This window comes from Podarcis muralis, chromosome 7 (assembly GCF_964188315.1).
Source record: "Podarcis muralis chromosome 7, rPodMur119.hap1.1, whole genome shotgun sequence".
NCBI lineage: Eukaryota > Metazoa > Chordata > Lepidosauria > Squamata > Lacertidae > Podarcis > Podarcis muralis.
In genome coordinates, this window is record NC_135661.1 from 23,042,561 (window position 1) to 23,068,622 (window position 26,062).

General features: G+C 47.1%; 1 protein-coding gene across 2 annotated transcripts; it reads right to left on the reverse strand.

Moving 5' to 3' along the window:
• LOC114602481 (solute carrier family 2, facilitated glucose transporter member 5-like) lies at window positions 1–25,723 on the reverse strand. 2 transcript variants are annotated; one of them, XM_077931382.1, is made up of 13 exons: window positions 25,629–25,723; window positions 20,957–21,027; window positions 19,051–19,149; window positions 16,135–16,295; window positions 14,752–14,876; window positions 12,301–12,453; window positions 10,229–10,354; window positions 7,777–7,964; window positions 7,324–7,434; window positions 6,003–6,104; window positions 3,863–3,938; window positions 2,048–2,175; window positions 1–830 (listed from the first exon to the last, which is right to left on the reverse strand). In XM_077931382.1, exons 2-13 carry the CDS (start codon window positions 20,990–20,992, stop codon window positions 657–659), a joined length of 1,479 nt encoding a protein of 492 aa, XP_077787508.1. In that variant the 5' UTR covers window positions 20,993–21,027; window positions 25,629–25,723; the 3' UTR covers window positions 1–656. The 2 variants fall into 2 exon arrangements, with proteins under 2 accessions (XP_077787508.1, XP_028596577.1); XM_028740744.2 differs by lacking the exon at window positions 25,629–25,723 and adding an exon at window positions 22,111–22,498.
• Window positions 25,724–26,062: the final 339 nt, after the last annotated feature.

Here is a 26,062-nt window from a genome sequence, read left to right on the forward strand (position 1 = left end):
TATTATACTTCAGTTTATACAGCATGTGTTATTATCAACAAAAATGTAATAATGATAATGAAGGCTGAGCAATAAGCACCAATAGAAAAATAGCCTGTTAGACAGTTTTTTCTTTTTAAAAAAGATATCGAGGAAGCCAAGTTCATTAGTTTCAATGGGTCTACTCTGAGTAGGATGGCCATTGGGCATAACTCTAGATCTGTTAGAGGAGGGATGGGGAACTCGTGATGTTGTGGGAGGGATGGGGGACTCCTGATGTGGGAGTCCAACCCCCATAAGCCCCAGCCACCATGGCCAGTAGTGATGGGAGTCACAGTTCAGCAACATCTGGAGACATCTGGTCCCCCATATGTGGATTATAGGTGCCTGAGAGCTGGACGCATCATCCAGAAATGAAGTTCCCTGCTGTGTCTCTGCATGAGTGGCTGATCCAGCTTTTATTAAGACTGATTAAAGCACGGATGGGTAGCCTATGACCCTTCAGGTAGGTACATAAGCCAATAGTGAGAGGTGGTGGCAGTCGGAGTCCAGTGTAGGAAAAAGAAGGAATAAAGTCCAGGCTGTTCAGTCAGACCAGAAGGGAAACTGCTGCGATCACCAATGGGCCAACCGAACAGAATATCTCCAAATCGCTGCATGGACTGTCTCCCAAGTTTCTAGTCCTCTGAGATTTGCATGAGCAGGAGGGTCCTGGTCATTCGGATTGCCTCGGTCCTCCTGATATCCAGGAAGTTCTGGCCGCTGGTTTCTGGGATCTGCTTGAAGGCATAAATTAAGATGGCTACGCAGAGAGGCCAAAAGAGGAGAAAACTGTAAGGCTCAATGTGTATCTGGAGAGAGAAAAGAGAGAAAAGGATAGAGAGAAAGAGCACGAAATGGAATGTGTGTAAGAGAACGTCATCAAGCTACAGATAGTAGCAGCCACACCAACTCCAGCATAATGGCAGGCAAGCGAGCAAGCAGGCAGCCCATGCAAGCTGTTTAACGGGGCAGAGATCGGAGGCACTTCTCAGAGCGGTTTGGCAAACTGCTCTCTGAAGCACCCTTTGTTATGTACTGAAGTTCTCACCCTGGGCCAGCAGGGGGATACTGTAGATAGTTTTCACTCAGGTCCACATATGCAAATAAGGGATTGAAAGTGACGTTCAGTGATTGGATAGTTACAGAAAATGGTTATTGTTGAATTCTAGTGGAGCTCTATATAAGCAGGCTGGCTGAACCCTTCAGTTCAGTTCTGTTCTGGCATGTGAATAAACAAGAGCTGTCTGAAGAATCGCTGTGTCGTCTGATATGGCTCACCCACAACTTAACACCCTTGTTCAACACAGCTAAAGCAAGGTTTAATGGAGGGGGCAGGTGCTTCAGAAAACCAGTCTCTGAAGGAGGAATGGCTTCTGAAAGTGACAGACTATGCAGAAATGGCAAAGCTGACAGCTAAACCAAGAGATCGAAATGACAAACTTTTTAATAGATGAGTGAAGGCCTTTTGGGGGCTATTTGAAAAAGCATTATAGCCAAATGAAATTGCAGGCAGGATTTGAGATATGAGCAGTGGACGAAAAACAATAAAATAATTGTACTAGAAGGATTTTTTTTTTTTTTTTTTTTTGTAATAGAGAAGAGTTTATTATATAACGCAGCAGAAAAGGGTTTGAATAAAAACATAGGGAGGGGTGGGTGGGTAGGTGGGAGGGAGGGAAGCCAATCTATGAAACATAGTCGTTATGTAATTATCTAATTTGAGAAATTTTGGAAACCTTTATCTTAATTGCAAAGGAGGCCAGCTACAGAATGCACATTTAACGCAGCAAGGTCAACACACAAAAAACCATTATCTTAAACATTTCAAAAGAAAACATTGCTAAAGGAAGTCAAGTATCAAATGCACATTTAAAACAGCACAATTAGAAGGAGAATAAAGTGTTATCATAAGCGTAGAACATTGCTGCTGCCGCTGCCAATGGTGCCTCATGGCAGGTGGAGTCTGTGGAAGCTCAGGCTTGATAACTTGGGACTCCTCTAAGATGTATTAGCCAAAGCCACTTACCTCCATCTGAAGGAACACGACTCCGATAACGAATTTGCAGAACCAGTGAACACAGCCCCCAGCCACGAAGGCAGTGGACCGGGATGACTGAAGGAACAGCTCTGCTACAATCACCACTGGAACCGGATCTGGGCCAGGAGAGAGAGAATGCCCCATTTTCATTTTCGCTAATAATAATATAACAATATTTTTTTATTTATACCCCGCCCATCTGGCTGGGTTTCCCCAGCCACTCGGGTCGGCTTCTAACAAAATATTAAAAGTACCGGTACATTAAAACATCAGTCATTAAAAACTTCCCTAAACAGGGAAGTTTATCTATGCTACTCATCTCTTGTGCTTCCTCAAGGAGCCCTGAACATCCTGGCCATATATTTAAAATGCTACGATGTCACTTTGAACGGTCGTGGCTTGCTCCAGAGAATTATGGGAGCTGCCACTACCTGTTCAAAGGTTCCGGCCGCATTAGTCATTAAATCCGTCTTCTGGCTTAACTGATCCAATAGGGCATTTATTTTGCAGAGAGCACCCAACAGTGCTTCTGAAGACATTGTCCTGCAAGGTCACAAATCCTTTCCCACGGTTGTTATCTGAGGCAGCTGCAAGCTCCCAGGAATTAGTTACAATTTCACAGTCCCCCTCTAGGGGGAAAGCTTCTAGTTGTTCTCTCTTTTGATAACAATAGCAACAAAGTTTCTTTTTAAAGATATTTTGTCCATATTTGTTCTTTTAAAATGCGAAAGGAAACAATGGAATCACTATGTTTCTCTTCTCTTAACTATCTGTCAGAGACATTTGTTTCTGGTCAATGAGCTTCAAACGTCAATTCTGACACCCCGCTCCAGGATCAGGACGGTGGAAAATTACTTTGTTTTAAACTCACTTCTGCAGGTTTAAACAGCCCAAAAAAGATCCCCCTTCTTCTCCTGCTACCGAAGGGGGGTTCAGCAATTTTTAAATGATGAAAGCCAATCCTTTGAAAGTGATTTTCAAAGCTCTAGTTTACGTTGTCTTTGCTTTGTTCTGGCTACAAGGAAACGGAAGGCTGACTTCCTGTTTAGACCTTCCCGTTTCAGTACCAAATTAGGGTAAATTTTAAGTCCAAATTCCTTTCTATTTCGCCAATTCTTTATTAAAGTCCAAATGTTCAATGTTTCAGTACTCACAGGTGGTTATTTTAGATGCCAAATTGTCCCAGGAAAAAGGCAGCGCTCTCCGGCAACGGCTATGTGGCTTCGCTCCGCAGAAAAAGCAATTGACTCACAGCACCGCGCCACTTCCCCCTCGTCGCTTCGGAGCCCGTTAGTGGGTTCCTTTGTGGGTTGGGGGGGCGCTAAGGGTGCCCGCCGAGTCCCACGGTCACAGGCTTCATCCGCCTGTGATTTCCAGAAGGGTCCCCGCTTCGCCGCAGCGGAAAGGACCCGTTTCATGCGGAGCTGGTCCCTCCAAGTCAGAGGGAGTCCGCCATTGCCGATGGCGCCACCCCGGAAGTCTATTTTAACGGACTGAGTGTGTCTTCATCCAACTATGTCAGTACAGTGGTACCTTGGTTTAAGAACAGCTTAGTTTATGAACAACTTGGATTAAGAATGCTGCAAACCCGGAAGTAGGTGTTTTGGTTTGTTCCACTTCCTGTTGAGTGTAAATTGTGTCCCCTGGTGCTATGGGAAAGCACGCCTTGGTTTAAGAAACTTTGGTTTAAGAATGGACTTCTGGAACAGATTAAGTTCGTAAACCAAGGTACCACTGTACTGGAGAGCTCAGTGTAACAAGACATGGACAAGTCTCATAAATCATCTTCATCAGAGAGCTTACCTGGCCCGATGGACTGTCCAATGAGGAAGAAGGTAACGAAAGATGAGCTGACATATGACATCCACCAGATGGTCTTCTGTTGGAGAAAGGGACTCACAGTTCAGGCAGAGACAGTGCTGTGGTTGCAAATGACATAGATACTCCACTACTGCAATCATTATCACCAGAAAACCCTATTTAATAGGACCGTGACTGTGTTCCTATGCTTGGGCATAAGCTCCATTGAACTCAGTGGTGCTTTCTTCTCCCTAGCACCTCAGACCATCTCAGACCCTACGATCAGCAGGTGATCAGCACCCTGTTGGTGGTGGTGCCACTGGGGACTGCCCAGCTGGCATTGAAACATAACAGGGCCTTTTCAGTGGTGGCTCCTTGCCTGTGGAATGTCCTCCCTGGTGTGGTGCATCTCTCACCCTCTCCCTTCATTACTTACTTTCAGGAATTTAATAACACTCTTGTTTAACCTAGGCATTTATTTATTTATTTATTTATTTATTTATTTATTTATTTATGCATTTAATGGCTGAAAGACACTGCTCTTGGCAACCCTATGATCACCAGCTAAGAGTGTTTTTAACTGTTTTTTTATACATAAAAAGGTTTTTAACTGGTTTTAGAGTGTTTTAAAATTGCTTTGAGTTGTGTGTTTTTTTTTAAAAAAATTATCATTGCTGCATGTGCTACCCTGGGCTCCTTTGGGAGGAAGGAAATCAAAACAACAATAAAACAACAACATGGTTTAATTAACAGCCCATCTGCTCTGTCCTGCAAAATTTCTCAGTTTTATACCAGTTCAATTGTCATCACCTCCTGCAAGCAATTCTTGGAACTGCAGTTTGGTGCCAGAAATTCCTGAGCTTCCCCCACAGAGCTACCATTTTGTCAATGTGTAAATGTTCATGTTCCGTGATTGTAGAAATAAATGAACAATAAAATTATAGGGTTTTATCCAATGCCAGTCCAACTCAGAGCAGACTCGCTGAAGTTAATGGACTTTAGCTCATCTCGGCTGGTATGCAGCACTGAAGTTAATGGATTTCTTCATTTATTATTTAATTATCTATTGCATTTCTATCCCACCTTTTCCTCTGAGGATGTGCCGGTGGCACACACATGATTCTCCCTCTCCCACAATAACCCTGTGAGGTAGGTTAGGCGGAGAGGCAGGGGCTGGCCTCAAGGTCACACCCAGTGAGCTTTGTGACCCAAGTGGGGATTCGAACCCAGTTCTCCTCACACCCCAATCCAACAATCTAATCCATGGGTAGGCAAACTAAGGCCCAGGGGCCAGATCCGGCCCAATCACCTTCTAAATCCAGCCCGCGGATGGTCCAGGAATCAGCGTGTTTTTACATGAGTAGAATGTGTCCTTCTATTTTAAATGCATCTCTGGGTTATTTGTGGGGCATGCCTGGTGTTTTTACATGAGTAGAATGTGTGCTTTTATTTAAAATGCATCTCTGGGTTATTTGTGGGGCATAGGAATTTGTTCATTCCCCCCCCCAAAAAAAAAAAATAGTCCGGCCCCCCACAAGGTCTGAGGACCAGTGGACCAGCCCCCTGCTGAAAAAGTTTGCTGACCCCTGATCTAATCACTGCACCACACCAGCTGACCACCACACCACATAATTATAATGGGTTCCCTCTGAGTAGGATTCAGTTGACTGCAACCCATAATTTCCATTACAGCAGCATCCACTACACAAAATCAGCATCATTCATCATTTGATGCTCTTCTCCATGTGCCATCTCCATAGAGTGGCAACAGGAGAACGGTCTTTTCAGTGGTGGCACCTGCTTATGAAATGCTCTCTTCCCAGGGAGGTTCACCATCACTAACTACTTGGGGGCACCAGGCAAAAATGTTTCTTTTCAGCCAGGCTCGGGCAGTTTGGGATATTGTGGCCTCCTTTGTTTCATGCATAAGAATGCTTTTAGCTTTTATTTTATTTCAGTTTTATGTTGGTTTTTATTTTTGTCTTACATTGCAAGTCCCTTGGGGACTTTACTTTCTGCAAACAAAAAACACTAAGAAATGCAACAGATAAATTATTATTACCATTGTCCCAAGAACTGAGGGCACCGCGTTGGTGGGTGCTTAGCGTCAGACATCATGAGTTTGCGGACTTGCAATACAGACCTGTAATTCAATCGCCATGGCTAAGAGGACACAGGTAATGCTACAGATCCCCAAGCCACTGAGTAGGAGATTTCTGTGCCCCGAAGAATCAGCAAAACGGATCTAACGGATACAAAAAACAGGGAAGTTAGAAAGAGAGAGGAAGGGTGCTTCAAGATGGCCTGCCTATTGAGCATACATTCTGATTTATTTGCAGGGAGATGTCAGCTATTTAATGGGTGGCCATATTCATTACCTTACAGGGAGATTAGATAATTCCAGTGCATTTCCTTGTTGCTTCCTGGATTTTGGGGAAGAGGGTTTGTTGCGCTAAACCTCCCAATCAGCTCTCGCCGCTCATTGGTTAGTATGTGATTAGGAACCTAAGAAGCTCCCTTGTGCCAAGTCAGACCATTGCATCCCTCTAGCTCAGCAATGTCTACACTGACTGGCAGTAGTTTTGCAGGGTTTCAGCCAGGGTGTCTTCCCTAGCCTTGAGATACTGGGGATTGAACCTAGGACCTTCTGCCTGCAAAGCAGATGCTCTACCATTGAACTATAGCCCTACAGACGTAGGAATATAAAAAACTATCTTATATTGAGTGAAGCCCATTAGCCAATCGAACTCAGTATTGACTACACTGGCTGGCAGCAGCTCTCCAGAGTTTCTGGCAGAGTACATTCCCATCCCTACCTGGAGATGCAACTGGGGATTGAGCCCATCTGAATCCCACCTGAAATTAGCAACAGCCTGGATGGGCCCAGAGGTGGAAGCTCTGTTTTTACTTAACCCTAAGCCAAACCAGGCACACAGCTATACAGCTGCAAATAAAACGTTTAAAGTGGGTTGTAAAGTGCATTATACAAATGTGACACTAGATGGCGATGGTGAGCTATGGCAAATCCAATAAATTTTTCAAAACTTTGTTCAAAAGCATTTCCACAGCGTTTTTTGTGTCTAGATTTCACCCAGATCTCTGGAGAGGCAATGGCAGCCATTTTGCCCCTCCTCTGTGAGCTAAGCCATGGTTTGTCTTTGCATGCCATCTGAACCTGGACTTGTAGTTTGTCTGTAGGAAACTGGAACAACTCAGCCAGCTTAACACAGACACACACTATAAAAGTGCTGGCCTTTGGAGTAGGCCAAGGGTAGAAGCATTACAAGGAGGAGCTAAACATTCATATCAGGGGAGACGAACGTGATGCCTTCTAGACATTTTTGGACTACAATTCCCATCAGCCCCAGCCTGTGTGACCAATGATTAGGGATTATGGAGTTGTAGGCCACAACAACTGGAGCTCATCACGTCGGTGTTGATGTAGAAATGGGAGAGAATCTTACCACCAGGAGAGTTATGAACATAAGTAAAATGTATATCGTTATGCTGATATACCCGACAATTTTCTTTTCTAACCCCATAGACATGTAGAGTATCTCCATATAATAGCTGGCCTGAAAGGAGAAACAGACATTCTTAGCTGAATGATGACCCCCTATCAGGATACAGACAAATCTGTCCATTTCAGTTTCTATCGTTTTTTCAGTCTTAATTTCGGTTCTCCACAGAGAGCCAGTGAGGAGGGGGATTTTTCACTGCTCAATATCCCACCCACTAGAGGAGGCCACAATATCTACAGTTCTCCAGGCTAAAGGCCAAACGCCTGGCTGAAAACATTTTTGCCTGGCACCTCAAATCAGCCAGCGAGGGCACCAGGCAGGCTTCCCTGCGGAAAGCATCCCACACGCAGGAGCCACCACCGAAAAGGCCCGTTCTCCTCGGGGAGATTGCCCTACCGCGTTAATGCCAGTGAGCTGCTGCCCGCCCATCAAGACGACGGCAGAGACGAGGTGGTTCCATATGTCATCGATGTGATACATCGTAAAGATGTCCATATCCTTTTCCAATTCCTCAGAAAGGTCCTCCTCGTGGAGCTCTTCAATTTCATCCTCCACATTGTCGCAGCCCCTTAGCTTCACCAAGGCTGTGTGGAAGGAGACGACTGGCTTACTAGTGCCACAGACCACCCATGTCGGCTCAGCAGCATTTGGAAGGTTCTTAGCGCCCCCCACCCCCAGTCTGTACACACTGCCTCTTCCAGCAGTGGAGGCTGGTGCCCGCTGGAACTGATATGGCAGAGGTCAGGGAGGCCAACAGTAGGGGGCGCCAGAGCGAACGGCTGGAGGCGCTAGAGCCAATGGTGAGTAAAACCAATGAGTTCTAGATTTGTCCCCATCTTCCTCCTCCCCCCTGCTGAGTTCAACACTGAGCCTAAAGAGAACATAGCCAGTTTATGCAGAGATTAGACTACAGCATACAATCAGTCTATATTTAACATTCTTTCAGATATCTTTACGGGGTGGTTATATGATAAGGGGGACGTGGGTGGCGCTGTGGGTTAAACCACAGAGCCTAGGACTTGCCGATCGGAAGGTTGGCGGTTCGAATCCCCTCAATGGGGTGAGCTCCCGTTGCTTGGTCCCTGCTCCTGCCAACCTAGCAGTTCAAAAGCACGTCAAAGTGCAAGTAGATAAATAGGTACCGCTCCGGCGGGAAGATAAACGGTGTTTCCGTGCGCTGCTCTGGTTCACCAGAAGTGGCTTAGTCATGCTGGCCACATGACCCAGAAGCTGTACGCCGGCTCCCTCGACCAATAAAGCGAGATGAGCGCTGCAACCCCAGAGTCGGTCACGACTGGAAGTAATGGTCAGGGGTCCCTTTACTTTTGCTATATGACAAGGAGCATTCTCTGGTTTGCTTTTGGGTTGTTTTTACAATTTCCCTTTAACCATTCATTCATTCCATGCTTTCCTCCATCACTTTCCAAACTACCAAAAGTCGATTTTTTTTTTTTAAAAAGGAGGAGGAGATTTGTTGTCCTAGGGCAAAATAGCATTTTAAAATCACTTTCAATGTGCAAAACTGTTCAAGGATGCACAGGAATCCCTCTTGCAAAATTGCAGGAGACCGGAAGGCACCCTGCAAATTCCCTTGTGCTACAACTACGCGTGGCATGGAGAAAGTGGGTGGAGAGAAGCTTCTCCCCCCCCCCCCCCCTAGAATTCACCGACATCCTAGGAAGCTAAATGTTGAAAGATTCAGAACAGACAAAAGAAACGACTTCAGTGCACTACCAAAGTCTCTCCTGCAGGAGGCAGCGACGGCCACCAACTTGGATGGCTTTAAAAGAGAATTGGGCAAGTTGATGGAGAGGAAGGCTATAGTATCAACTGCTACTAGTTTTGATGGTTGTGTTCTGCCTCCACGGTTGGAGGCGGCAGGAATGCCTCTGAATCTCAGTTGCGGGAAACCACAGGAGGGGAAGGGGCTCATGCTCAGGTCTGGAATTGAAACTGAAATTGATATGGTTTTGCAAGTATCCTTTAAACACCTTCCAGTGCCTTTCTATCTTCTCTTTCGAGACCATATTGAAAAATCAGAACTCCTATTAGAATAAACAAGTTCTGTTTTAAATACTGAAATACTAAATAAGACGGATAACAATGTATAATAGAAAAAGGAGCATGAAATTAGGTTAAAGGTGTGTGAAAGAAAGTAATAGAAGTGGAAAGAAATTGCAATTGAGTAGATTGGAAGTCTAACACAAAGGTGGGGTGAGGGGTGGTGGGTGGTGATGGGAAAGGGAATTATCTGTGGGATTGAGTGTAGGTACGTTTGAACATTTTTAAGGATTGTATGAAATGTATGTTTGTATGCTTGTATATTCGCAATATGTGTGTATTAATGTTGAATTATTTTAATAATAAAAATTTAAAAAAAGAAATTGAAATACTTTATCGTCACTTGTACAACTTGTATACAGTGAGATTACACGAGCACCCCCCACTGAGCTCTCTTAGTCTTAATTTCCCTCGTTTACTGACGCACACCCACCAAACCCGAAAGTCAGTTGCCCTGTTGTTATCTTTTCATTCAGTAGCCTAACAGCCCATGGATAGAAGCTGTTCTTTACCCTGTTGGCACAACTAATCATGCTTCTATATCTTCTGCTTGTTCCTTCTCATTGGCCACTGTGAGAACAGGATGGTGAACTAGATGGGTCATTGGCCTGATCCAGCAGGCTCTTATTAGGCCACCTCGCACAGAAAGTGAAAACAGCAGCGCTTTTGGTGCTCACTCACTTCGGTGGGTCTACTCTAATTAGTGGCGTACAACCCTGGGCTTAAAGGTTTGGGGCATGAAGACTGATGATAATAACCACATCCACATTTTCCCATTCAGTTCTACCTTCTCTGGCTGCTTCTTCGTCATGCCTCTGGATCAGGAGGTACCGAGGACTTTCGGGGAAGAAGGGCAGGAAGATGAGCTGAAATAATGCCGGAACCCCAGTGAGGCTCAGTAGGAACGGCCAACCTGCACACAGATGGTAAGAGACATGAAATGTGATAGCATAACTAGGTGGCTAATCCATAGAGCAGAGACAGTATCTGGCCCCCGCCAAGGTGTGTGTTGTTGCGCGTGTTGTCACCCCCACCCCGTTCCGCCACCTCAATGTGAATTTCTTTTTTAAAAAAATAATTTTTGGTCTGTTTTAGTTATAAACAATAACAAAGAAAAAGCAAACAATGACTGGATAGGAATAACCAAACAATATAAACCAAGCATTCTAGGAGCAAGGCATAAACCTGAAGACCACTGTTATAAGAATTTTAAGGTCTCAAATACAGTGGTACCTCGGGTTAAGTACTTAATTCGTTCTGGAGGTCCGTTCTTAACCTGAAACTGTTCTTAACCTGAAGCACCACTTTAGCTAATGGGGCCTCCTGCTGCCGCCGCACCGCCGGAGCACGATTTCTGTTCTCATCCTGAAGCAAAGTTCTTAACCCGAGGTAATATTTCTGAGTTAGCGGAGTCTGTAACCTGAAGCGTATGTATCCTGAAGCGTATGTAACCCGAGGTACCACTGTATAGAATAAATATTCATAAATGCACACATATCTAAATATATTAACCATGTGTTTGAAATAGTATGGGAGAGCAATCCTGAAGCCATTTTGACTCTCCCAATGACCTTAAATACAGTGGTGCCCCGCAAGATGAACGCCTCGCAAGACGGAAAACCCGCTAGACGAAAGGGTTTTCCGTTTTGGAGGCGCTTCGCAAAACGAATTTCCCTATGGGGTTGCTTCGCAAGACGAAAAAATATTGCGAGTCCCCGCGGTTTTTTTTCCGCTTTCCCCCCCTTTTCCTAAGACGCTAAGCCGCTTATCAGCTGTTCCGCTGATAAGCCGCTTAACAGCTGATCGTGAAAAGCCGCTAGACTGCTGTAGCGCTAATCCGCTAAGCTGTCAATGGGCTTGCTTCGCAAGACGAAAAAACCGCTAGACGAAGAGAATCGTGGAACGGAATCTTTTCGTCTTGCGAGGCACCACTGTATTCCTCTGCAGTCAGGGAGGCAAATGGGGAAAGCCTTCCCATTGTCTTTTGCTTACAAATCCTGTCTTAAGGACGTATTTGTGTATGAATAGGGTGAGCCTGTGTCCTGGATTGAGGAACTAAAGTATTAACCACCACAAAAGAATGCCCAGGCTGCCCAGGTAATGCAATCAGTGGCCATTATTAGGTATCCTGGCAGGCAGGATTTCTGCTGTAGACCGCCTCCTTCTGTGATGTATGTATGATGTTTTAGGGGGGTGGTCTTGGCATACAGGGTGGGCAATTTCAAAAGTCTACATAAGGGCTTGCGCACCATTGTTCAGGGTTCTCCTCCCTCCTGTGTGTGGTGAGTGGGGACCTGGTTGCAACAGTTCCTTGAATAAAGATCAGGCTTACTAGGCGCTTTGCTTCTCAATATACTCTGGTTGGCCTCTGTTACTTTCTCCTACCAATAGGGAACCCACTTAAGGACTCTATATGGGAATACCACATAAGGAAAAAGGAGCAGTTTTTTCATATAACACCATGTTGCACACAGGATCCAAATTCACACCATACATTTAAAGTGCTATGATACCACTTTAAACCCTCATGGCTTCTCCCCCCAAAGACTTCTGGGAGCTGTAGTTTGCAAAAGGGGCTGAGAGTTGCCCCTATTCCCCCTCACAGAGCTACTGTTCCCAGAGTTCCCTATAGAGACAGATTGGTTGTTAAACCACATGTCAAGAACTACATGTCTGGACAGGATACCAGGTGTGCGTGAGTGGGTGGGTTTAAAAAATTAAATGGGCCGGCCACGCTCACATTCAAACTTTGTGGGCGTGGCCAGAGTGTAGAAGTGGGCGTGGCTAGAGGGTTGACCCTTGAAGCAATGTGAGCCACCTCTGTGTCAAGAGGCCAAAGGGGGCATCTCTCAGACTTACCTTCTTGGGTCCCTAGGAGTTTGTCAAGCCCAAATATGCGAGCCATCAGGCTACCAAAGATGATAAAGAAATGGCCGGTTATGGCTATGGCTCCTCGCAGGTTTTCGGGGGCAATCTCTGTGAGGTACATGGGAACCACGCTGTAGGAGATCCCTGTTGACAAGGGGGGGGGGGGAGGCAATTGAATGTGCATAGGCTACGCGCAGAAGCATCTGAACGTATTTCTGGGCTGGCAGACTGTTATGTACTGAGTTGAATAGGATCCAAAAGGCAGCTGTCTGATTGGTCCTAGAACAATAGGATTCAGAATGCAGCAGTCTGATTGGTCCTAGAACAATAGGATCCAAAATGCAGCAGTCTGATTGGTCCTAGAACAATAGGATTCAGAATGCAGCAGTCTGGTTGGTCCTAGAACAATGCAGCAGTATGATTGGTCCGCAGGAGCCACCCAATCCAGCTCCAGGTGGAAGTGAATCCACAACCTGATTGGCCCACGGGAGAATCCCGGAATTAGCCAATCACGTGCGGCCCATTGTGTAAATAATGTATATAAAGCAGATATTTTGGGGAAACATTCATTCCTCACTACTATGAGCTGAGTAAAGAGCATGAAATCCACACTCGACTCCGAGTATATTTCACAGACAATGCAAAATCCTACTCAGAGCAGACTGTTTAAAAAGCTGGGTGCCTGCCCCTCCCTCTGCCAAGTGGTGGCAAGAGCCCATGGGGTCCCAAGTCTGTGTCCCTTTGGAGAACAGAAGATGCGGCGGAGACTGTCATGCTTCAAGAAATATGGTTCACTCACCTATTTACACCTTCTGTCTGCATGGAGGAAGTCCAGATCTTACAACATGGCCCACAGCTGTGAACTTTTCGCCTCCCTCTCCAAGACAGATCTCAGCTTTTTTTGCCCCTTCTTCCTCCCAGAAAACCCCTTGCCCTCCCCCAGAGCAGTTACCCTGGCAACCTTCCAAATCCCCAGTCTCTGTTCACACCTAGGGGCGAGAGGGGAGTTCCATTGTCTTGTTAATGGCCTCTGTTGTACTCTGGTTTACATAAGCCAGCCCAGGATTTCCCCATCTGGCCCAGCTCTGCAGTTGGTGTCTTAGTCCAGATCCCGATTGAAATAAAAAAATGTAAGGTCTTCTATATATATAATAAATGTTCATGGATGTGCCAGGCAAACATGTACATAAATGTATGGGCCACATGTCTGAGGCAGCACAGGAGGGCAGCCCTGGAGCCATTTTGGCTCCCAGACTGACCAAATGTTTTCTCTGCGAGGTCAAAGGAAAATGGAAAACTCTTCTCATTGTCTTTTCATTCACAAAGCCTGTCTTAAGGGTATATTTGTGTATGAATAGGGTGAGCCTGTGACCTGGCTCAGGAACTAAGTATTTGTCATCACAAAAGACTGGCCAGGCTCCCCAGAGCATCCAATCAAATGAGCATTAACAGGTAATCTGTCAGAAGAGATAAACAACGCACTCAGATTTCTGTTGCAGACCGCCCCTTGTGTGATGTAGGTATGATGTGTCTAGGGGGGTGGTCTTGGGCTACACCCCTTCTGTGATGTATGTATGATGTTTCTGGGGGTGGTCTTGGACTCCAGGGCGGGCAATTTTAAATGTCTATATAAGGGCTGGCACACCTGGGTTCTGGGTCCTCCTCCTGCGTGTGAAGGGGGCACCCAGTTGCAACAGTTCAATAAAGATCAGGCTTACGAGCTGCTTTGCTTCTCAATATTCTCTGGTTGGCCTCTGTTATTTTCTCTGACCGATGGAGAACCTACAAAGGACTCTATAGCAAGACGAAAGCCCATAGGAAAATCTCCGGGACAGTGGGGAAGCGCAGGCGGAGGGCGGGGACACCTTCTCCCGCCGCCCGGCTTCGGATGGCTTTCCTGAAGACTTGGGGTGGGAGGAGGGTTTTCCTTCCCACCGCCAACATTCAGAATGCTGTTCTGAATGTTGGCGGTGGGGAGGAAAAACCCTCCTCCCACGCAAGCCCCGGGAACAGAGGGAAAGCGCTGCGCGCCTTCCCCTCTGTTCCTGTACCTGTCCTGAAGGCTTGCGGTGGGGAGAAAAGCCCTTCTCCGCACCGCCAGCCTGGCAAGCGGTTTCCCTAGGAACGCATTAATTGATTTTCAATGCATTCCTATGGGAAACCGTGCTTCGCAAGACGAAAAACTCGCAAGAAGAAAAAACTTGCGGAACGAATTAATTTCGCCTTGCGAGGCACCACTGTACCGCTGTCTGTAGGAAGCAAAGCAGCCACCCCCAAAACATTTGCAGGCGTGAAACAGTAAACAAGCCAATACCACCCCAATACCATCACGATCACAATAATTGTGAATGCACAATATACAGGATGTCTGGAGAGGCCCAGGTCAAAGCACGTGCATGCCCAGCATATATATTTAAACAACACCTCCTGTCTCCGACTCACCTGCACATATTCCAATAACCAAACGTGAAAAGATGATGAACTCAAAGGAGTGCACTGCTCTGGAGCAGCCCATGAGGACAGCAGAGATTATGGCCAAAATATTATTCACCTGCAAAGTACGTTTTCTGAAAAGGCAAGGGGGAAAAGGGCAGGGTGGATACTGATGGATGTATAAAAGCAGATGGGAAAGTATCAGGCAGAGGAAATTGCAACTGCTATGCTACTGTTACTGCTGCTACTATTCAATTACTGGTACTTTGTCCTGGTTTCGTTAATTGTTGGAAAGGCCAGGCAGGTTTGCTCCCTAGCATCTCCACATAGGGCTAGGAACACCCCTGTTCTGATTCCCTCAGAGTGCTGCTGCCAGTCAGTGTAGGTCAGTATTCTGAGCCAGTGTGGTGTAGTGGTTAAGAGCGGTAGATTTGTAATCAGGTGAACCGGGTTCGCGTCTCCGCTCCTCGACATGCAGCTGCTGGGTGACCTTGGGCCAGTCACACTTCTTTGAAGTCTCTCAGCCCCACCCACCTCACAGAGGGTTTGTTGTGAGGGAGAAAGGGAAAAGGAGATTGTTAGCCGCTTTGAGACTCCTTCGGGTAGTGATAAAGCGGGATATCAAATCCAAACTCTTCTTCAAACTCTTCTTCTTTGACTTTAGGTGTTGCTGAACTGCTGCACCCACCATCACTGACCATTGATTAAACTGGTTTGGGAATGATGGGAGTTGTAGTGCAACGATTTTGGGGGACCCAAGGTCAAAGAACACTGGCCTAAACCACGCTGAGCTGGGGAGCTGCTGCCAGTCAGTGTAGACAATACTGAGCTAGGTGGACCATTTGTCTTAAAGGAGGGGTAATAGCTCAGCAGTATGAGCACCTGCTTTGCAAACAGAAGATCCCAGGTTCAATCCCTGGTGTCTCCAGGTAGGGCTAGGAATCTCCCCTGTTTGAAAGCCTGCAGAGCTGCTGCCAGTCAGTGTTGGCAATACTAGGTAGGCCAATGGCCTCATTGAGCATAAGACAGCTTCCTATGCTTTGATGTAGATTCTTTTCCTGTAAAAGGGAGATTTGGATCAGGAGAAGCCACACAGCCTTTCCCCTCCAACACCCTCCCCATAGTGCTTTCATAGGCCCTGGGATAAGAAGGTCATTCACTAGGATTGCCAGAGCTCCAGGTTAGCCCGTTCCCCTCCAGGTAGTAGAGGGAAAGTTTGAATCTCCAGGTGGCAAGAAAGCAAGCAAAATAGAGAGACTAAGAAGACTATGTGTGTCGCTTGCACACTTCAGTTTTTTGCACAGATTCTCATGGTGGGGTATCTGCCCTACTTCGTGCCTTCCTTTTCTCTCCCAATTAACCTCCATCTCCAGGGTTGAGTTATCACTGTACCTGCCACAATTATCTGCCAGACGAGCCACCAAAAGAGACCCAACCATGCCTCCGACTGGGAAGAATGAAACCGTCAGACCCCACTGGAATAGGAGCAAGCTGTGGTCTATGCTGATGTGATTCCTCCATCGGTAGGTCTCGTTGTAAAAGCTTTTAATGAACTAGGAGAGAAGAGTGTGCAGCAGTCAGCATCAGGGTCTTCTTCCTGCACATTAAGCCACAGTAAACCATGGTTTGGGGGCCATGCAGATCTGACCAGGAGGGGCAAGGCAGCCTTGACTACCGTGTTTGTGGTTCTCGTTCAACATCCTTGTTTGCAAACGCACACTCTCTCAACCCCCGTTTGAAGGACATGGCTTTCCCCAAAGCATCCTTGGAACTGTACAGTGGTACCCACCTAGCAGTTCGAAAGCACGTCAAAGTGCAAGTGGATAAATAGGTACTGCTCCGGCAGGAAGGTAAACAGTGTTCCTATGCGCTGCTCTGGTTCGCCAGAAGTGGCTTTGTCATGCTGGCCACATGACCCGGAAGCTGTATGCCGGCTCCCTCGGCCAATAAAGCGAGATGAGCGCCGCAACCCCAGAGTCGGCCATGACTGGACCTAATGGTCAGGGGTCCCTTTACCTTTACCTCGGGTTACATACGCTTCAGGTTACAGACTCCGCTAACCCAGAAATAGTACCCCGGGTTAAGGGTACTATTTGCTTCAGGATGAGAACAGAAATCATGCTCTGGCGGCACGGCAGCAGCAGGAGGCCCCATTAGCTAAAGTGGTGCTTCAGTTTAAGAACAGTTTTAGATTATGAATGGACCTCCGGAACGAATTAAGTACTTAACCGACGTACCACTGTAGTTGGTTAAGGGTTCTGGAAACTGTAGCTCTGCAAAAGGGGAGAACAACAGTTCCCAAAATTCTTTGGGGGAACTCATGTTCTTTAAATGTGCAGTAAATATATAGTGCGGATCTTTCCACCATGAAGGGAGAAAACATGTTTAGGTGTGGATTAGCATATCGATGGACCGTGTTACTCACCTGAACCTTCTGCCTCTCTGCTTCTTATTAAACTTATTGTGTGCAAGTGGTCCAAGGTCCCATTCCTCCCCCCCCCCCATCTTCTGCAAATGACAGAACAAATACCAGAAATGTCTGTGCTAAATAGGGAAAGGTAGAACATTTTCACTGACCCCCTGCAATAATTATAATAATTTATTATTTATACCCCGCCCATCTGGCTGAGTTTCCCCAGTCACTCTGGGCGGCTCCCAATCAAGTGTTAAAAACAATACAGCGTTAAATATTAAAAACTTCCCTGAACAGGGCTGCCTTCAGATGTCTTTTAAAGATAGGATAGCTGCTTCACATCTGAAGGGAGGGTGTTCCACAGGGCGGGTGCCACTACCGAGAAGGCCCTCTGTCTGGTTCCCTGTAACCTCACTTCTCGCAATGAGGGAACCGCCAGAAGGCCCTCGGCGCTGGATCTCAGTGTCCGGGCTGAACGATGGGGGTGGAGACGCTCCTTCAGGCATACAGGAGTTGCCCACACTGCAAGGCTGTTGTGCCTCCTCTCCCTCAGCCATTCCACCAGTGGGAGAGATGGGAAGCTGAGTTCGCTCCATCAGCTTTGCCCCAAAGCTCAGCTCCATCCTCTTGCCCCTGAACTGTGCCACAGCATAGTGGGGCACAGGGGTGGTTGCCCTGGGCGCAAAATTGTTAGGGTCGCAAAATTTTGACAGCTGGTGCTGCCTCAATACAGCTGTGTGCTTCTGTCGCTTCTCCATGCGAACCAGGAAGTGACCTCCCCAGAGAAACGATTCTTCTTTTCTTATCTCAGTGACTGCAATCTCCTGGTTGATGCAGACACCGTTAGCCATAGCTGTCAACTTACAGATTTGAAATTAAGGGACCAGCAGCCTCGAAAATAAGGGATCAGCAGCCCAAATAAGGGATTTTCCAAGCACAGGTATGTTCAACTTCTGAGCCCCTCCAAACCAAAGGCAGAAAGCCCAGCCAGCAGCCAAACAAAGCCTCAAGCGGTGGTTCCCACAGCGCAGCAACCCGGCAAAGGGGATGCAGCAAGGAAAACCACCGTCACCTCTCTGCTGGGAAGCACTGAGCAAAGGTGAGTACCCAGGCAACGCAGCCGATTTGATCGGCACAAGGCATGCAAGCTCCACCCCCTAGTCGTTCGTAGACTCCTTATTGGGTGAGCAATGCAGCCAAGCAGCACAGTTGGAGCCTCCCTCCTCCCTGGCCGGCAGGGAGGGAGGGAGAGGAGCTGCTTCCTTTGAAACCCTGGAAATTTAAGGGACATCATCAATAAGGGACAGCAGCAGGACACAGCACTGGGATAAGGGACTTTCCCGCCAAATAAGGGACGGTTGACAGCTATGCCGTTAGGCAGTTGAATGTGCATGCCATTTCCCTCCCTCCCTTTCCCACATGGCCCCGGACACTGGCAGCCCATGCTACACCACTGCTGTGCCTGCTGGTCATTAGATGAACTCCCATTGAAGAATTGGTGCCAAATAGTATGGGAAACAGCCTTACTAGAAAAACTAACCAATAAACTGAAACTGACATGGAGACAAATAGAAGATGATGCCTTCACCCCAGTATGGCTCCCCTTTATCACACACACAGCCCAACAAGACAATGACAAAAATCCACCAACAGCATACAAATCAGTATGGCTAACCTGATCCAAAACACCCACCCACCCCACTCACACATGAAAACAAAGACCACCACAGCCAACCACAAATGAACAACCACACCCTAGGCCAACCCCAACCTCTCTCACCATCAAAGGAACACAAGTGAACAGCAAAGAACCTGCACAAGCAATGCTGACACCAAACCCTACATATATTAAGAATAGCGTGCGAATGCTCTGAACAAATAATAACAGACCATACCTCTGCTGCGTAGTTGATCACAAAGACGTTGTAGCCATATTGGAAAGACGATCCAAAACCAGCAGTCATTGCAGCTAGCACCAGGATGCTTGTCAGTTTCTATTGGAACAGAGCAGAAGAAACCATGAATTTTAGCATACGGGGTCCAACCTCCATAAATATTTGTTAGATTCTGATGCATGACACATTTGCTTGAAAAAGAGGCCTTGCAGGTCTCGATGATAATGAAAATTCGATCTTGCTAGAATTTAGGGTTGCCATACATCCAGAATTTCCCAGACATAGCTGGGATTCGGCCATCTGTAACTGCGGCCAGGCGGAAAAATGCAGAAAAGTCTGGGAAAATCCGGACATATGGCAACCCATGTCGGAAGTGTTGTTTTTGGTGAATTTCCTTAAAAATAGCTCAAAAACATCATTTTTTGTTTTGAGATTTTGCAAAGAAAGCTCCACAACTTTGCCAAAAAACACCGCAAAAAACTCTACAACTTTTATGTCTGGATTTTTGCTTTTTGAAATATGGTCTCAGGCTTCAGGGAATCGGCTTCCTCCCCCCACCTCCTTGGCAGTAGATAAGTAGAACCAAGGAAATGAGTATTCTTACCAGTTAGAAACTTTAATGATCACAGCGAGAGAACAAAGAATCCCTGTCCTAGGCATGGCGGTGCTCCCAGTTAAGGGTTCCACCCACTTCATCCCTAGTCATCCACGTTACTTCTGTGTCTTGTAACCTGATCTCATAACCACTGTGGTTTCTGTGCTGCCACCTCATCAGCTCTTCTTGACCTTGGGCTGAGCAGATGAATGCTTTCCAGAGACAGTGAATCTGTTAACCCTCTCTCTTCCAGTGTTTCCTCTCCTAGCTCAGGGGTCAGCAAACTTTTTCAGCAGGGGGCCAGTCCACTGTCCCTCAGACCTTGTGGGGGGCCGGACTATGTTTTTTAAAAAAAATATGAACAAATTCCTATGCCCCACAAATAACCCAGAGATGCATTTGAAATAAAAGGACACATTCTACACGCTGATTCCCAGACCGTCCGCGGGCCGGATTGAGAAGGCGATTCCCGGGCCTTAGGTTGCCTACCCATGTCCTAGCTGTTCCCCATTTCCCAGCTTCTGCCTTCTGAACCATGTCCATCTGCAAACCACTATTCCAAATCTATACTGTCCTCCTGCTCCTGGGAAGTTTCAGGATCCGGATCAGGGGGAGGGGGAGGGGAAGGCTCCCACCATTCCTCCTCTGTGCAGCCCTCCTCAGCACGGTCCCTGACATATGGCAACTCAATTTCTAAGCCTCAGTAGATACATAGAATCACAGGCCTGCAAGGGACCCCAGACTGAGCCCCTCAAGCCTGCAACATTATTATAGGCTTACATGTCATCGCCATCCTGGAAAACAGTTGTACATCAGATTGATCAGGGCTGGGTACCATGTGGCCTTTTAGATATTACTGAACGCCAGCTCCCATAATTTCTTGCCACACCAATTGGGGCTGATGGAGTCCAACAACATCTAAAGGCAGCCTTGTATCAGGAGGTTTTTAACATTTGATGTTTTGTTATGGTTTTTTATATGTGTTGGAAGCCGCCCAGAGTGGCTGCAGCAACTGAATCATATTTGCAGGGTATTCATCATCATCATCATCATCATCATCATCTAGAGTCTGGCAGATGTTCCCCTTCTCTGCTTTAGGTATAGTTGCCATATTTCAAGAAATACAAATCCAGACACAAAAAGTTGTTGAGGTTTGGGAAAGTTTCAAAAACCCAGACATTTTGCTGATTACCCAACACACACCCACACCCGGATGCTGATTCTGTCATTGGAATCCCGGATGTATGGCAACCCTACTTTAGATGGCCAATGATTATAAATGCAGCTGGATAGAGCACTCTCCCAACTCACCCTTTCAGTGGGTTTGTCTTCCTCTTCGCTTTTCATTCTCTCTGAAGCAGGGCTCAGAAACCAGGGCCCACCTGTGGAAAAGGAATTAACAGTCGATGAGCAATATTCAGAAAAGAAACTGTGCAAATGTATAAAACAATGCCAAACCAAACAGAAGGGTACAGCAATAAAATTACTAATAACTGTTCTGTGATTTAGAATGCCAGGCATAGAAAACAAAACTATAAAAAATAAATAATAAATAAATAAAATCAGTCCCAGGCATGTTTTATATGCTGCAGTAAATACAATATTTAGCCACTCTGGAAGAACTGGATGCATTCTGATCTGAAATGAGTGAAGAAGCATAAAACAAATCCACCCTGGCAATTTCCATAACAAGAGTTTGATTTTTAAAAAATATTGAATACATCACAATAAAAAGTGTAATACACAAGAGCAGGGGTAGGCAACCTAAGGCCCATGGGCCAAAAGTGGCCCACGGGGGCCATTTAACCGGCCTGCGAGCCACCCCTGAACTGAGCCGCCTGCCTGGCGAGTCCCCACGTGCTGCACAAAACTGGCGCAGTGTGGCGCGGGGACTCGCTTCTGCGGTGCCGAAAATCACATCTGTTCAGACGCTGAAAATCGCAGCCAGATACAGAGGCCAGAGACTTGGAGGGCCAGATTTGGCCCAGGGGGCTGAGCTGTTCCAACCCTGTCTTAAGGGATTTGCTTACAGAAGGTTGCAGGTTGAATCCCAGGGCATAGCCTTGTAGGGCGGGGAATGTCACCTGCCTGAAACCTGGAGCTAAATGGACCATTGGTCTGATTCTGTGTAAGGCATCTTCTTACGTTCCTATGAAACCGATGGAGAGTACAGTGGTACCTCGGGTTAAGTACTTAATTTGTTCCGGAGGTCCGTTCTTAACCTGAAACTGTTCTTAACCTGAAGCACCACTTTAGCTAATGGGGCCTCCCGCTGCTGCCGTGTCGCCAGAGCACGATTTCTGTTCTCATCCTGAAGCAAAGTTCTTAACCCGAGGTACTATTTCTGGGTTAGCGGAGTCTGTAACCTGAAGCATATGTAACCTGAAGCATATGTAACCCGAGGTACCACTGTAATTCCCACAGGGACATTCGGGGATAAATAGGCAGAGAGGATCCAGACTGACCACAGCTTTTCTGTACAGGTGAGTAGAGAATGATGTCAGCCAGTCCCTATTTTCCCTTGAAAACAGGCGCCAGGAAACCAAACACCATTGCGAGATTCAGTCAGGAGAACGGCGCCAGGAAGTTCCATGGGCAGCTGTTGGCAGTTGGCAGTGGAGGTGAGAACCAATCACGGCAGGAAGGAGGCGGGGATAGAACAGTGCTGTTCCGAGTAATGGCCCCCAGTGGTACAAAAGGACGGTTGAAGGCTTCAGTGGCACCCTGGACAGAGAGCTCTGTGCACAACAGATTCCAGCTACATCTGAGAGCCTTACCACGTGGTCAGACAGTGTTGGAAGGTGGAATGGAAGGCAGGGAGCCCAAATGGTAACTGGAGTCAGAGCCAATGAAAGGTAAGGTAAAGGTAAAGGGACCCCTGACCATTAGGTCCAGTCATGACAGACTCTGGGGTTGCGGCACTCATCTTGCTTTATTGGCCAAGGGAGCCGGCATACAGCTTCCGGGTCATGTGGCCAGCATGACTAAGCCGCTTCTGGCGAACCAGAGCAGCGCATGGAAATGCCATTTACCTTCCCGCTGCAGTGGTACCTATTTATCTACTTGCACTTTGACATGCTTTCGAACTGCTAGGTGGGCAGGAGCAGGGACGGAGCAACGGGAGCTCACCCTGTCGTGGGGATTTGAACCGCCGACTTTCTGATTAGCAAGTCCTAGTCTCTGTGGTTTAAACCACAGCACCACCTGCGTCCCAAAGAAAGGTAGAGCCAACCAATTCTAGAGTTGTCCCCACTTTCCTCCTCCTCCTTGCTGCTGAATTCTACAAGGAGCTGACAGGCAGGGCCACCCACAAATGTAGTGGTCTGGGACTGTGGAGGGTCAAGACCCTTTACTATTTCTGCAGCAGGGGCCTTCCCTCCAGAGTCCTACAGCTGCCCAATCAGCATGACACAGAAGCCTGCTAGCCATTGAAAAGAATTCTTCTCTCCCTTTGTGATCTTTGGAGGCAATCTGAGTGAAGAGAGTTGAGTTGGCCACTGAAGATTGGCTCCTAGGGTCACTCTGGAGCTCTGCATGCGCCAAAGCTGAGCATTTAGGAGCACTCAAAACACAAGGCGCTTTGGTTCCAAGAGAACAGTGCATTCCAAGTGCTGTTATGCACAATGGAACCTCAAGGAAAACAAAACTGAAGTCACTCCGGAAAGAAGGCATCGGAGCGCTCCAAATCGTTTGCCCATTTCTGTGTACAGAAAGTGGTAGATCTAGCTGAAAAGCAGAAGACAAAGATCTGAACTGACGCATCGTTTGCCCATGTGCGAGCGCAGATAACAATGTATGCAGCTGAATGGCAAGACACAAAGATCTGAATTGATTGTTGCAATGCATCCATTATTATTATTATTATTATTATTATTATTATTATTATTATTATTATTATTATTGTGCAACTATAAAATTACTGCACAGTATAATATTAGGAAGTTGTATAATCTTAGAAGGGGCGAGGCTGTGACAATTAAGAAGGGGTCCTGCACTTCTCAGTTTACCACTACGCTATTGGTGCCAATAACCCTCAAGTAGCAAGCAAGAAATCAGGCAGGTGGGGGCTAGCTGAGCGCAGACTGAAATTGTTGGGACAGTGCCCCACCCTCACTGTAACTGGGCTGCCACTACTGCGGTCAATGTCCACCTCAGCAATCAGGAACATAGGCTGAGGGGTGTGTGGCTATACTTGGCAAATCTAGATTTCAATTGGGATTTGAACCCGGGACTACCTTTTGTTCTTCTCTGCTACCCAGGCTTTTGATGCCCTAACTTTGAACCCAGATCTCCTACAGACCAAATTTCAATGGCACTTGTTCCCATGGTGCAACTCCAGCCTTGCAAATCAATAAAATCAGTAAAATCACTTGCAAATCACTAAAAGGTGAAGGTGATCACACAAACCTTTTAACTAGCAAGCCTGCCCATAAATGCTAAACATTTTAAGGTATCTAGTTCACCCAAAGAATGGGGGTGGGAATAGAGAAGGAATCTTATCTATATTGGATCAGGTTTGGTCACCTGGAGTCGAACCTTTGTTACCAGAGACGAGTGGGTATGTACAAGATTTTTATTGAGTTCCAGCCGTCTTGTCAATATGACGAACCAGTGGGGTGCTGGAGATGCTGGGAGCACTGGTGGAACCAATCCGGTACTCCCACTCACTGCGTTGCCACAGCCCCATGCCCACCGCTGTCCAGGCAACCCACAACAATGCCAGAGACAGGCAGGCAGCTCTGACCCACCATGCTGTGTTGGAAAACATAGTGACATAACACACTGAAGATACATAGACAGTAAGAGGAGGAGGGTGAGATGTTGTAAAAGATCCGAGATCATAGAACTGTAGAGTTGGACGGGACCACAAGGATCATCTAGTTCAGTGTTTCCCAAACTTGGGTCTCCAACTGTTTTGGGACTACACTTCCCATCATCCCTGACCACTGGTCCTGCTACCTAAGGATGGTGGGATCTGTAGTCCCAAAACAGCTAGAGACCCAAGTTTGGGAAGCCCTGATCTAGTCCAACCAATATGCAGCTGTCCCATATGGGGATCGATCCTGCAACCTTGGCATTAACAGCACTATGCTCTAACCAACTGAGCTATCCAGGCTGATGTCCATGGAGAAGTGCAAAGGAATTTGCAGGCGCCGATAGATTATGGTTACCAGACATCCCCGTTTCCCGGGGACAGCCCCCCCCCCCCCGATTTACAAATCTGTCCCTGGACAAAATCCATCCCCTGAATGTCCCCGGATTTCATTTAATGTCCCCGGATTTGTATTTTAAGTGTTGTAGATTTATTAGTAGGGAATGAATGTTGTGTGATTGGTTCAACGGCACAAGACACATCATATGGGGACTTCCGGTGAGGCAAAATGGCGGGCGCCATGGCAGTGAGCAGTTCCTGAAGCCAGCCAGAGCCAACTGTGCTACCAGGCTGGCTCTGGGCTGCTGAGACTGCTGCTGCCACTGCCACTGCCGAGGGGGAAACAGGGGACGCCCAGCGCATCAACTGGGGGAACCACTGACGCCCCCCCCCCGCCCGTGACCCAAATCGAGCCAGGAGAGAGAGAGCCCGGCCACTTGGCCGACTTGCCCAGCAGCGCCAAGAAAACCCCGAAGCTGATGCAGGGAGGAGGAGGAGAGGAGAAGGAGAAGGAAGAGAAAGAGGAAGGAGAAAAAAGAGGGGAGCCCCAAACTTGCCACACCGCTACTGCTACTGAGGAAGAAAGGCAGGAGACCATTGGGAGGGCAAGGACACGTGGCCAAGCCCAGGCCCGGCCCGAGCCTACTCTACAGCGGCTAGTGCTCCAAGAGAGCAGGCTGGGGCCCAGAGGAAGGCCGTGTGACAGAGGAGACCACAGAAGAGAAGATATTACTTCTTTTAAAAAAATAATAATAACTTTAAAAAAAATAACCTTTTTTCTCTTTTTTTAAAGTGTCCCTGGATTCTTTGAAAAAAATCTGGTAACCTTACCATAGATGAATCTGCAGCCTTCTTCTTCCTCAAACGCCTGCCTGTGATGTTACCCTTGCTCTCCTGATAAGGCCCTTGCCTGGTTATCTAACTGCAATCTCTGCTTGTGAACGTGACTTGATTTCTGTGTGTGTGTGCAAATGCCTCTGTGTGATTTATAGGCCTGGGGACTCCACTTTTGGGGGTTCCCCAGAGGCCGCGGCTGTTCTGGCCAAATAAAGCGGTCTCAAACAGCACAACGGGTGTGGTGAATCGAAGGAAACCGACCACAGTGCAGGCCCCATTACCGGCGGTTGTGATTTTGTGGGCTCGAGAGTCATTTCACACATTTGGCTCTGGACTGATTGTGCTCGCCCTTCGTAATTTAATAAAGAAACAACATTTGTGGTAGAACAATAGAAAAGTGCACACAGGGAAGGGGGAAACAGCTTGGG